The sequence below is a fragment of the Leptopilina heterotoma genome, unplaced genomic scaffold (genome assembly GCF_015476425.1).
Source record: "Leptopilina heterotoma isolate Lh14 unplaced genomic scaffold, ASM1547642v1 Lhet_191, whole genome shotgun sequence".
Lineage (NCBI taxonomy): Eukaryota > Metazoa > Arthropoda > Insecta > Hymenoptera > Figitidae > Leptopilina > Leptopilina heterotoma.
The window spans coordinates 1,236,571-1,249,684 of record NW_025110910.1 but is presented as its reverse complement, the minus strand read 5'-3'; the positions used below and the strand labels follow the sequence as shown (position 1 = coordinate 1,249,684).

The window sequence follows — 13,114 nt, the reverse complement described above, 5'->3', positions numbered from 1 at the left end:
AAAAAAGCGTACGTGTAGTCATTAAATATTACTAACTAGAGAAGAACAGCAACATTAAGTTATTTTTTACCTTCAACTTTCAAAACAGATAGATTATGTACATAATGTAGTAGCTAAAGATCTATAACGCTTTCTGTATGCCCAATCTATTTATGCACCCTAAACTTATTGAATTTTTTCATATCCATTTTTAACAGCTTTGAAACAAATCATTCTTGAAAACATTTCACTGAACTGTATAGACAACGAGAATTTATTGTGGGTTTAATTGTGATCATGGAATAATTTTAATTAACCCACTATAACAGGGTTCAAACCAGTGAAAGTATTTAAAAATACGGACTTTATGGACTAAAAAATAATCATGCACCATTCACGGACCAATTATTAATAAAATTCTTCTTCAAATCGATTATTTTTAATAATTTTCGAAAAAGTTTCTTTTTTGGAGAATTTTCAAATCCATTTCTTTAATTCCATTTTACCAAAAATTTCGATTATTTGTAAATTCTTCAATTAAATATATATTAGAAAATAACAACTTCTAAAAATTTCAACAAAAAAAAATCAATTAAAACTTTTGAAAAAAATTAATTTCACCGAATTGATAGTTAAAATTTAAATTTTCAAAGATTTTAATTTGATATACCTTTTCAGAATTCAATTATTTCTAAAAATTCTATGCAATAATTCTTTTAATATTCAATTATCTAAAATTATAACTGAAATTCATTTTTGAATCAATTTTTATTAAAAAATTCAACGAGAATTCAATTATTTTAATTACAAATAAAATGCAAATTAATAACTTACTGAATAATTGAATGTTTCTTTAAATTGAATTCTCATAAAGAATTTTATCAAAACATTTTTAAGAATAATTAAATTTTTTAAGGAATTCAATTAAAATTGTATTGGAAATAATTAAAATTTTGCAATAAGTTTTATTATTTTGTAAATAATTGAATTCCTAAGAAAAATTTTATTTTATTATTTAAACTTGCTGTAAAAATGAAGGCTAACTTCTTTAAACAACCATTTTCGTTGAAAAATGCAAAAGCTATAGTAGTTTCAAAATTTTGAAAACTTAATTTTTTCAAATCTCTAATTATATATTATTTTAGATTAGGAAAATACAAACAACTTTTCTCTACAACATTTTTTTATAAAAACTCAAAATTTTTTTAAAAAGTTTTAGGGTCAGACCACTTTAACTGTGTTAAAAAAATTTTATAGATTTTTTAAAATGTTAAAACTTTTATAAAAATCTGTAGTTTACAACAAAATAAAGAAAACACTTTTAACCGTTTTTTGAAATTTGAAATTTTTTTAATTGTTTTTTTAAAATTTTTTTTCATGATAATGCGTTTTCGTGCAGTTTTTGGTTTTTAATAAACTAGCGCTTCGACGACCGCTTCGCGGTCGACTTCTTTGCTTTCTACTTTTTTTCTTTTCAAATTGTTTCTTTTATTTAATATTAAATTGTTTATTGTGACTCATTTAAAATTATCTAAATTTTTATTTAGTTTCTCTAAAGTTAAGTTAATTAAAATAAAAATTGCCACTTCATAATGATATTGAAAAGAGCGACTGTAGTTCCATCTTCTAACTATGTGTGAGTTTTTAAGGTACTATATTGTATGTTTCCTATGTTTCATTTTCATTGATATAACTGCGAGAGTACATTCGATTTTATTTTCGATTTAAATTCGAGATTTCTCACTCATGTCTTTTTTCTAAAGGATTCTAAAGGATAAAAGTAATAAAGAAATAAATAGGTACGGTAGGGTGCAAAGATGCCTTTTTAGTTTGAACGTGTTGCACTAATTGACTTATGGAAACATATGAGTGCGACACGTTCAAACTAGGAAGGCATCTTTGCACTCTACTGTACCTATTAGTTCATTAAGCTCTTTATATATAATGCACCTAAAAACTAAGGTTATTTTTCAATTTTGCAAATAATTAAGGTGGTCAAAAAAGCATGAAGATATTGTATGATTTTATCAATTTCAGCAACAGTTTAATCAAATAATTGTTATTTACAAATCACGTACACAAAGAGCTTGATACTAGTATTTTAAAAATATTGTAGCTTCTTCAGCAAACCATGCTTTTGCGAAGAAATTTAGTAATTAAAAATAATTTCACATTTTTATTTTAAGGGTTGAACTATCACATCCCTTATAATCGGATTTAACAGTTTGTAGCTTCGTCTCACACAGTGCTGAATCTTTCCTAAAAATTATTTAAATAAGATTTACATGCAAACTTCGTGGTATTGTTTATTTATTTATTATTTATTTTTTAATAAATGTTTAGCTTGAAACTTTTCTAAAAATTGAAGTTACTTTTTCATGTAAATCTATTATAGACGAAAATTCAGCAAACAGAAAGTTTGTAATTAAAAATAATTTCACACTTTTAATTAGCAGGACTAGAAATTTTCTTATAAGTCTACTTAATCTCGCAATCATCAGCAAACAAAAATATGTGATGAGAATATTATCCTTAACGTCGTAGTAACTTATTAAGAAAAAAAGTTTTATAAAACATATAATAGGAAAAAGGAACAAGAACGTAAGTAATGCACAATGAGAATGTGCACAAACACAAAAATAATGTTAGACGATTTTGTTTAATTGAAATTAGTTTGTAAGTTTAATCTCAATATATAGAAAATATCTACTGCATATATTGATTCAGAAGTATTATTTGTTTAAATAATTATATTTAATTCAAACATACTTTCTGTTACGGTTTAAACAAAAATTATGTTTAAAAATGTTATGTTTGAATCAAACTTAAAAGTTGACTACATATAATTTAAAATCAATCACAATTTATGTTTGATTTCAATATATTATCTCTTAAACTTAACCAGAAAATATGTTTGAATTAAACTTAAATATGTTTGACTGCATAACAAAGATATTTTAAGTTTGATTTAAACAAAATTTGTTTGAATCAAATAATGTCTTTTCTCAGAGTGCGGATGAGAATAATATTTTTTTTAAATAATTGAATTCTTTTGGAAAATTTGATTAAAATAGTAGGGTGTTGTGGGGTGTCTGTTTTTGCGTTTTCCCAAAAAGTTGGGGTGATGTGCAACACCAGTAAAATTCAGGTATGTATATAATGCATAAATATCGATGAAAATCTCTTTAATTACTTATTTTAGGCTTTTTCAATGCAAACTAATCAAAATCCGTAAAAAACAAAAATTTACTAAGGTATAGTTGACCTCTAAAAAGTGGAGATTTCACAAAAGAAAAAAATTTTTTTTGTTTAATTTTTTATTTATTCATAATAGAATAAGGAATATAATTAACGGAAAATAACTTAGAATTTTTTATTCATCATGTGAATCGCAGTTATTGTCACGTAAAGTATAAAAAAGAAAAGAGAGTTGCACATCACCCCAAATATGATATTTTGCGAAAAATGATTTGTACGCAATACAATGCAATGGAAACACAAAGTATGATAACAGATATTTAAAAACACTTAGAAAACCAACAATAAACGCATTCTTATTATCTGTAAAATAAATTAAAACCCTTCACGAAACGACTAGAAATGTAAAGTGCGAAAAATATTTCTTGCTCGAGAAATTTAACTCGTCAACTTACGTACAGAAAACCTGGCAGCGAGCTGTCTCGTGAGTTATATAACAAAAACAAGTTACTGCTGACACAAAAAATGGCAATACTTGGCTCTGTTCAATATCGAACTGTAGATCAAAAATCGGCGGTGTTGCACATCACCCCATGTTTCACATCACCCCAAAACACCCTAGATATTGAAAATCATTAAATTGAGAAAAATTTTTAAAAATAATTGAATTTCGGAAAAGAATTTTATTATTTATAAAGATAATTTAAATATTGAGGAGAATTTTTTTTAACTTTTGAAAATAATTGAATTATTGATAAAATAATTGATAACTTTTAATTGTAACAACAAATAATTCATTAATACATAACATCAAAATTGTATTAACAAATAACAATATATTATAATAGCATCAAATAATAAACAAATTATATAATTAACAAATAACAAAATTGTAATAGTAATTTAACTTTTATATAGAATTTTTTAAAAATATTTTAAGATTAATTGAATTATTTTCAGAGAATTTTAAATTCTTATTAAAATTGAATTTTGTGGAAATTTTTAAAAAAATAATTAAATTCTTTCGTGTAATTTTATTTAAATTGGGATTAAAAATAATTTAATTCCTGCAAAAAATTTTAGTATTTACAAAAATAGTTGAATTGTTTCAAAGAATTTATTAAAATTTAAGGAAATAATTGAAATTTTTGGAAATATTTAAAAATATTTGAATTCGTCCGAGGAATTCAATTAAAATTGTTTTTGAAAATAATTGAATTCCTGCAAAGAATTTTACTATTTTTAAAAATAATTGAATTTTTTCGAAGGATTTATTAAAATTTTAGAAAAAAAATGATTTTTTTCGAAATGTATTAAATTTTTCTTTTAAAATTGAATTCTTCCGAGGAATTCAATTAAAATTGTTTTGATTTTTGAAAATAATTGAATTTTTGTAAAGATTTTAATATTTAAAAAAATAATTGAATTGTTTAGAAGGATTTATTAAAATTTTAGAAAATAATTAAATTCTTTCGTGTAATTTTATTAAATATTTTGAAAATATGAACAGTAATAATTAATTGTGTTCTTAATAAGTGGAAATTGAATCTGGACGCTATCCATGCTATGTCTAGGGAGTCCCACTACAAGTTAGCCCCTGATGACCAGAAACCTAACTCTGTCATGGCTAACTCGGGCCATTTCCACACAGGAAGTGGATGTTTTATGTTTTGATTATGAAATTATTTAAAAAATTTATATTTGAAAATAAAAAATTTTGTAATTTGCATAACAATAATAAATTGAATACCACTTTTCTCATTACATCCTCTTCTGCCACTTGACAAAGAATTAAAAAAAATTTTGACAGTAGACATTATAAGGGAACTTTATAAGCTATGGTGCTTTTATTTTAATTTATACTTCCTCCGCAAAAGCTGAAAAAAGGACTTTACACAAGTGTACTCACAAATGTAAATTGTTCCAAAACAGTGACCATAAGATTGGAAAAAAATCAATAAAATCAGAGTGCATAAACTCGATAGACATGTAGAAACTTTACAAAGATACTAGATTATGTGCATAGTCTATATGTTTTCAAACTTTTAAGTAAGAAATTTGCATGAATAACAAGATATATAAACTTGGGTTGTACAGTTTAACAGATAATAAATTTACGTTTCTGCAATTTCTTAAAAATTCATAGTGCTTCAGAGGGTACACTTTTTTGGACTTTAAGTTGTCAATAAATTACCATTGCATTAATGTTTCTATTATTCTATAGATAGTAATATTTAATGGATTACACGTATGCTTTAGGGAACAACTAAATCCATTTAGTTGTAGCCATCTATCTTCCTTTCTTCTGCTGATATTTTTCTCATTATACAAGTCAAGCTTTTTGCATTAACGTAAAGATATGGAAATTCCAATTATTCACTGGGGTTTAGAATTGGCTCTCAGTTTTCTTGGTTTATGGCCAAATAAACGAAATTATCTAATCCCTCAACTTTTGTTATGTTCGTCGATTTTTGTAATTTCACCTTTTCAACTGCAAGATATTCTGGTCAATAAAAATAAAGGACAGATGTTTGACGTTATTCGTGATATGATTGTAATTATTTTCTTGGTGCTTAAATTTTTAATATTGTTTTTTAATAAAGGGTAAGCATTTTTAAAACAGTTATTACCATTTCCACTTTTTCTTACTTTTGTATATATGACAAATAACTATGGAAAATAGTTTATTGTTTAAAGTAAACAGTTTTCTTCGGCGGGAAAACAAAGTGAAATGTTTGCAGTAATAATCAGAGTATAGAGTTTTCAAATGTTTTCTAGCAATCTGCATTCTCTTTTAATGGATTTAGATAAGGATTGGAAAGCTATGAAAAATTCCAAAGACGAAGCAATAATGATGAAATACGTGAAATACGCTCAAAAATTTTGTTTTTTTGAATGGTCGCTTTATTCATTTACTACTTTTGCATACTTTACCGAATTTTTCATTCTCTATCTTACGAATTCATCAGATCAGAGAATATTATTAATACCAGCAAAATATCCTTTTGATATTAATCCTTTGCCAGTTTTTATAGTTGCAACACTTTTTCAATGTGCCTTATTTGTATGCTGGACTTGTGCTAATTCTTTGTCTGAAACCTTACTTGGCACATTGGTGACTTTTTTATATGTACTTATAATCATAAAAGCAGGCATCTCAGTTGGACCACTTTTCCCCTTTTGTCCCCTTTTTCTAATACTTATTAATTAATTATTAAAAATAATTAATTTATCGAGGGATTTTAGTTAAAAACACTAACAAAATTTGAATTTTGGAGAAGTTTCGCAAATGATTGCAAAAATTCAATTATTTTCAAAAATCAAAATTAATAAAATTATTCGCAGAAATTCAATTATATTCAAAATTTCCCCTTTTCACCTTTTTTTGAGGGTAAAAAGTAATATGATGCCTGTGAGGAGAAAAACGGATTTTTTTCAATGTAATAATTATTTTCTCTTGTAGGTATTTCATCTTGTGGGAAAAATTGAAATTTTACAGAATGGAATTAGAAACATATCATTTCCTAAGCATTCGACGGAGAATCGTTATTTAATAATTTATATTAAGACAATTGCCAATGAACATCGAAAATTATTACGCATGAGTGAAAAAATGGAAATGATCTACAGCTATATTTGCTTAAGTCAAATCTTGGAGAGTACTATCTCACTATGTCTTGTTGGATATCTAATTATAATTGTATGCATGTCTTGATTTCTCAAATTTTTAATTTCATCAATTTCTCTACTAGAATTTAAATTCTAATATAATTTTTATTATCTATAATTTAAAATCCTTTAAAATTTTAAAAGCAGTTAACAATTGAGATTCAATTATTTTAGTCCCTAGATGCACTAGATTTTGTTTTGATACTAAAAGGTACCAGTTTCATGTTTCTTCTTTTACTTCAATCATTTGCAATTTGTTACTCCGGAGAAATGTTATTATCAAAGGTGAGTAATATTTACAATTTGATAATTTTTAATCTTTAATCTATCAATTATTAGTTGTAAATATAACATTTTTATAGAGTTCCAGTATTCCTCAAAGTATATGTGATTGTTCTTGGTACGAAGCATCACCTGAAAACATTAAACTTTTGCTAATTATTATTATGAGAACGCAGCATCCAATAACACTGACTGTTGGAAAATTTACTGAATTGTCAATAAAGAGTTTTGCAAAAGTAAGATTTTCGTAATTATATTATTAATTAATGGAATTGTTTACTTTACAGGGTTGCCACGCAACATTGAAACCTAGAGAACCTAGAAATGTCAGGGAATTTTATAAACCTTGAAAAAACCTATAGCAATTCAATAAACAATATAATTTTTACAGATTTTACAAACATCATTTTCGTATTTATCTGTACTGCGAACATCATATGCATGAAGAATATAAAATGCAATTAGTTTGCATGTACTATAAATATTGTAGTCAAATATAAGGATGTTTTTAAGAATAGTGAAAAATTATTATTTACGAACTTTTTATTATGCACTATGCAGTCATACTATGATTATTAGTCAACAACATGTGGCACGCCACATGCAGTAAAACTAATTTTTCTTTAAAAAATGGTGAAACTAATTAGAATTTTTTAGAATAATTGAATTTATACGAAGAATTTTATTAATTTTGAAAATAATTGAATTGAGAACATTTTTTTTTAAATTTGCAAATAATTGAATTCTTTTGAAATTTCTATTATTTATGAAAATCAGTATTTTGCCAAGAATTTTATTAAAATTTTTGAAGATAATTGAATTTTGGAGAAGAATTTTATTATTTATAAAGATAATTGAAATTGTTACGAGACTTTTATTATACTTTTGAAAATAATTGAATTATTGCAATTTGTAACTTCTTCAAAATTCAATTTTTTTAAGTGTTTTTAACTAAAATTCTTCTATAAATCCATTATTTTATAATTAACTATATATTGACAAATTTAACTAATTTTAGAAGATTTTGAATTATTAAATATTATTTAAAAATCTAAGTTGATTAAAATTTCTAATTGAATTCATTCAACATGGAAATTTTATAAAATTTCAATTTGTTCATTTATTTATGATAATTATTGTAAACTCTTTTAAAATTAAATTAACTCTTACTAATTATTTTTACACAACTTGATACAATTAATTTTCTTTAAAGGAAATAAGTTTTAAATAATAAAAGACTTTTTTCTTACTAAAACTGGTATTTATTTTAGAAATTATAGTCTCTTTTGTAAAAATATTTTGACTTCAGATTTTTTCACCTGAAAGACTAGACATGTAACATTTTAATTTAAAACAACTTTTAACAGCTGCTAATTAAACTTGTCTCTTACGATAATTTCTATTAATTGTCAAAAATAGTAATTAATATTCACTGGAACATTAATAAACATATAGATGAATATGTTTATCCTTCCACAATTATTTAATAAATTCTTTTTTTTCGATTTTTGGACTATATTTGTATCAGGTGAAAGAAAAAACACTATTTTTCACTTTTTTAAAAAATGAAATATAGTGTTTTTTCTTTCACCTTTTACAAATATAGTCCCCAAAAATCGAAAAAAGAATTTATTAATTATTTCATTAAGTAGAAAAATTATAAAGTATCATTTACATTGCCGACAACTTAGGAACTAGTAGTAGTGGAAAATTATGAAAATCAGACTTTAATACGATATCAAGAAAATTTTCCTATTGAAAATTAAGCTTGAAAATCGAGTTACTCCACGTCTTGAGGAGGCACTTCTGAATTTTCCGGTTTTAATCCACGAATTCTGAGATCGTAAACGATTTCTTCGATTTTCTTTACGTCATATTTCAGAGCATCATAACGCTTTCGAAGAGAATCGTTCTTCAGGTTCAAAAGACGAAATCCAGCGTTCAGTTCGCTGACAAATCGAGCAATTTCCACTGGTCGATTGAAATCTCCGTTAGTAACGCTATTCACTGCAAAACGAACCTAAAATTTGGGTAAAAAAAATTTAGTTACTTAAAATACTAATAATTTTTGTAAATGTATAAATCAAGTTATTTACCAATTCCGAAGCTAATTGAAGTAATCCCATTAGAAAGTCTTCCACGTCGAGATGAAATCCGTCCTGTGGTTTCGATTTTACTGAAAGAAAAATATTTTAATCGGTATACAATAATCTATAAATATTTTTCAAAAAATATGTAAAATTTAGTTTAGATAATTCAGTGATTTTTCCTTAAAATATTAAATTTATTTTTGAAAGTAGACAAAACCGTTTAAAAAAATGAAGATCCATTTTTTTAAGTGAATTTTATCAGCTTTTGAAAACTTGCTTCTCAATTGCATAAAATATATGATTTGTTCTTTTTTATAATATAAAATTTCCCAAATTTACCACCGATTATTTCAGCAACTGTATCCTTAGTAACAAGGACTTTGATCTCCAAATAAACGGTAAGCGCTGCAAGAAAACAATGCCTCTGGGTCGCTATTCGCCACTGATCGTGATATCTGTAATATTGATCCTTAGGTACGATTTCCGCCAATTTTGCATAATTTGTGCGAACATTTTCAAATAATTCACGAGCTTTTGCACAATATTGCGAGACGACTGTAAAAAAATTATTTCATGAGTAATTTTACAAAGAAAAAATGTCCCTGAAGTTAGCGTTGAAAACTATTTTTTGGTGTTTTTAGAGATGAAAATGACTCTAATTTCACTTCTTTAATTCACCTAAGGATTTAAAAAAAACTGCTGAGGTCAATTTTTATTTATATAATTTTTGAAACAATTTTTTTTATTTCCCATTAAGCGAAAAAAATGGGTTTTTGACGCTCAGCGTCAATGCTTACTTCAAGGACCTAAGTTAAATAACTGTTTAAAAAAAAATTGTAAATAAAAAAATACTTATAATATAAATAATTTCGACAATTTAATTAAAGTATCCATAAAAATTGTATCTGTATTTTTCGGTTAAAAAAAAAAAAAAAAAAAAATTCTAAATTATGATATAATAAAAATTTGAATAAATTGTTTACTTTTATTTTGTAGTTTAATTTAAAATCTTACTTATATTTTCCTCTTTGTTCTCACTGTGAATATTTTGAAGGATCATAAGAATTTCTCTTCCGGTCTTTTCAATTTCTTTCACAGTTTTGCGAATTTCCTGTTGATGTAAAAAATCACATTAAAAATGATTATTAAAAAAAATGATTTATTCATAACGTTCAATATAATTAATATTATCTACTTTCAATTATTTTGTAATTATAATTAAATACTTTCATAGAAAAATATAAAAATATGTTATAAAATTTTTTGCAAAACATTCACGGCATTGACATAACCTTCAAATAAAATGAAAATAATGAATATATCAAATGAATACCTCTCTTAAATCCTGTTCGGTGTTTAAATAATCTTGGAAAGAATTAAAGATTTCTTGCATTACTTCAGTCATTTTTTATTGTTTGTATCTCTTCAGTAATTATTTTTTAAATAATTTACTTATAACTTAAGTAAAAAGCTTACTATATGTTTGGTAGTCAACATAAAACAACAGAAAACACAAGAAAGAAGAAATCATCGACTTATATGGCCACGAATAAGCAACATAAGTGAGTTACTTTTTAGCTTCTTTTCTACTTCATCGACTTATGGTGATTACTTCTGGTAACTTTTCTAGGGAAATTAAGATTCTACTAAAGAGTAAATTTAAAAATTTTCATTCAAAACAGCTTCAAATTATTTATAATTTTAATATTATACTTATCCTAGAAAGTAAATAATTTATTTAAAAATAGGACTTTGGTTAGCGTCTAGACAGTTTTTCTAAACTGCGTCTAAAATGGTTATTTCGTTTGCATTCGTTTTTCAAAGATTTCAAGGTGCAGGGTTCGATCCTCCTTACGAGCGAAAAATTTTTCAATTGTATAATACTGCATATAAATATACTGCGAGGGTAAAAAATTGTTTTTTATAAATTAAATTTTTAAATGATTATAATTTAATACGTTACTTGTTTATTTTAGTTAATTAATCTCATTCTTAATTAATTAATTAACTTAATTTTAATTTCTACATTTAATTAATTTCTTTTTTAGTTAATTATAATTGTTTATTTTGCGTCAAAAAACTTGTTAAACTACGAAAAAAACTATTTTTAAAACTATTTTTAAATTTAAAAATAATCTTGAAAAATAAATTACGTAAACATATAATTATTATAAACAATAAATAAAATATCGCGGGAAAAAAATAATAAAATTATTTTTTTTCAAAATGAAGGGGTCTGTTCAATAAATATGTATAATTAACCCGGGGGTTATCGGGGTGATTACGAAGTCAGATTTTCAAAATTCAAAATGGCGGATCCAATATGGTGGACTTTCAATTAGAAAAAGGCGGGAAATTTAAATATTTAGAAACAAAAAGAAACTTTATTTTAAGAAAAATTCTGGAAAAAAATAAAAAAAAAAATAAAAAAAAAAACAGAAAATAATTTGAAAAAAAACTTCACCAATAAAAATATATGAATTTTCCACGCAAATGTTTCGGGTTAATAAAAATCTTTGAAACAGGTTGAAAGCAAGTTTTTCAAAAAATTGCGTGCTTCAAGGATCAGAGTGAAGAGCACGACTTCATTGGTGGTGTGTATAAATAGAAACCAGTAGGTCCTGCTGGGAAGTCGGGGAAGGTTGTTGGAATTCTGTCCGGTATTTATATGTGTACGTATAGGTCGTGGAGGATGCCTCAAGAATCTGCGGGCGTGTCATTGATCCCGATACACCTTGGAGTGCTGCTCCTTTATTAAAAAAAAAAGAAAAGTAACATTCACGCCTACCTTCGACGTTCTTGGATCATTATTATTATAATAATAATATTAATCATAATAATTTGTGCAATAAACATTCTATTTTAAAAATTCTTTAAAAACACATTAAATGATGAATTGATTGAATTAAATGAATTAAATCGACGTGCTGTATAGAAAATTGCGCGGTGTTCAGTCTCTCAGTTTACCGCCCACGCAGAGTGTATAAGAGAATTTCCATAAGGTCACCCTACTGTGAAATTCAGAATGTTGACCTAAAATCACTTTTCACTTTCATTGATAATTTTATAATAGGTTTTTTTTTCTTATACTACAATTTTTCTACAATTTACTACCATTTTTAGTATATACGCCATATTGCATCCGTCATTTTTAATTTTGAGTTTTAATTTTTAAATCGTCAAAATTAAAATAAAATCAACCTTAAAAAGATACATATATCTAGGATATCAAAAAATTCTTATAATTTTCAAGCATGTTTTACATTATTCGACGAATTTGATTAAAATTGTTTTAAAAATAATTAAATCCCTGTAAAAAATTTGATTATTTATAATAATTGAATTATTGCGAAGAAATTTATGAAAAATTTGTAGCTAATGTTAATTTTGTAATATAAATGTAATAATAATAATGATAAAAATAAAAAAAAAAAAAAAAAAATAATAATAATAATAATAATAATAATAATAAATATGATAATAATATATAATATAAAAAATTTTTCGTTATCTTTATATAGCTTTCGAAACTTTATTGCCACTATTGAAGAAAGTTTCGATTTAAATTGAACATACAAAGTATAAAATAACTTGTCTTATGTAGCAAATAAAAGAAAACGGAAGTAGCATATCAATATTTGAAACCTGAATCGGCTTGTGTACTGAGGATCGTTTTGCTCTTGTACAAAGAAGTGTAAAAGCACACATACAAATTTGAATTACACATATATAGTTGCAGGAGAACACAGAATAACGTTTCGTTTGGTAGCAGTTTTCGAGAGGCGTGGAAATCACCTTCGTGCTACTTTGGACACTCATTTTGTTTTTGAATTACAGCAGGGCCGTATTAATGCTTTGAATTTTCCAAAAATACCATTTTCTTCAAAAAAAAAAAT

General features: G+C 24.9%; 2 protein-coding genes across 2 annotated transcripts; one reads left to right on the top strand and one right to left on the bottom strand.

Annotated features, from left to right (window-relative positions):
- The first annotated feature begins 5,494 nt into the window (after positions 1–5,494).
- LOC122500765 lies at positions 5,495–7,478 on the top strand. Its single transcript, XM_043609851.1, has 5 exons — positions 5,495–5,781; positions 5,956–6,292; positions 6,641–6,856; positions 7,209–7,364; positions 7,416–7,478. The coding sequence occupies exons 1-5, from the start codon at positions 5,537–5,539 to the stop codon at positions 7,476–7,478; spliced, it is 1,017 nt and encodes a 338-aa protein (XP_043465786.1). The 5' UTR covers positions 5,495–5,536.
- Positions 7,479–8,367: 889 nt separating this feature from the next.
- LOC122500910 (translin) lies at positions 8,368–10,764 on the bottom strand. Its single transcript, XM_043610071.1, has 5 exons — positions 10,552–10,764; positions 10,233–10,329; positions 9,558–9,773; positions 9,225–9,304; positions 8,368–9,148 (listed from the first exon to the last, which is right to left on the bottom strand). Exons 1-5 carry the CDS (start codon positions 10,621–10,623, stop codon positions 8,909–8,911), a joined length of 705 nt encoding a protein of 234 aa, XP_043466006.1. The 5' UTR covers positions 10,624–10,764; the 3' UTR covers positions 8,368–8,908.
- Positions 10,765–13,114: the final 2,350 nt, after the last annotated feature.

Excerpts from the sequence above, each read along its gene's own strand:
- LOC122500910 (XM_043610071.1), bottom strand. The coding sequence starts at position 10,623 with ATGACTGAAGTAATGCAAGAAATCTTTAATTCTTTCCAAGATTATTTA. Across the intron at positions 10,330-10,551 it reads CCGAACAGGATTTAAGAGAG|GAAATTCGCAAAACTGTGAA; the intron begins GTATTCATTTGA and ends TTACATCAACAG. Across the intron at positions 9,305-9,557 it reads AGTTGCTGAAATAATCGGTG|TAAAATCGAAACCACAGGAC; the intron begins GTAAATTTGGGA and ends TTTTTCTTTCAG.
- LOC122500765 (XM_043609851.1), top strand. The coding sequence starts at position 5,537 with ATGGAAATTCCAATTATTCACTGGGGTTTAGAATTGGCTCTCAGTTTT. Across the intron at positions 5,782-5,955 it reads ATATTGTTTTTTAATAAAGG|CAATCTGCATTCTCTTTTAA; the intron begins GTAAGCATTTTT and ends AATGTTTTCTAG. Across the intron at positions 6,293-6,640 it reads AAACCTTACTTGGCACATTG|GTATTTCATCTTGTGGGAAA; the intron begins GTGACTTTTTTA and ends TTTCTCTTGTAG.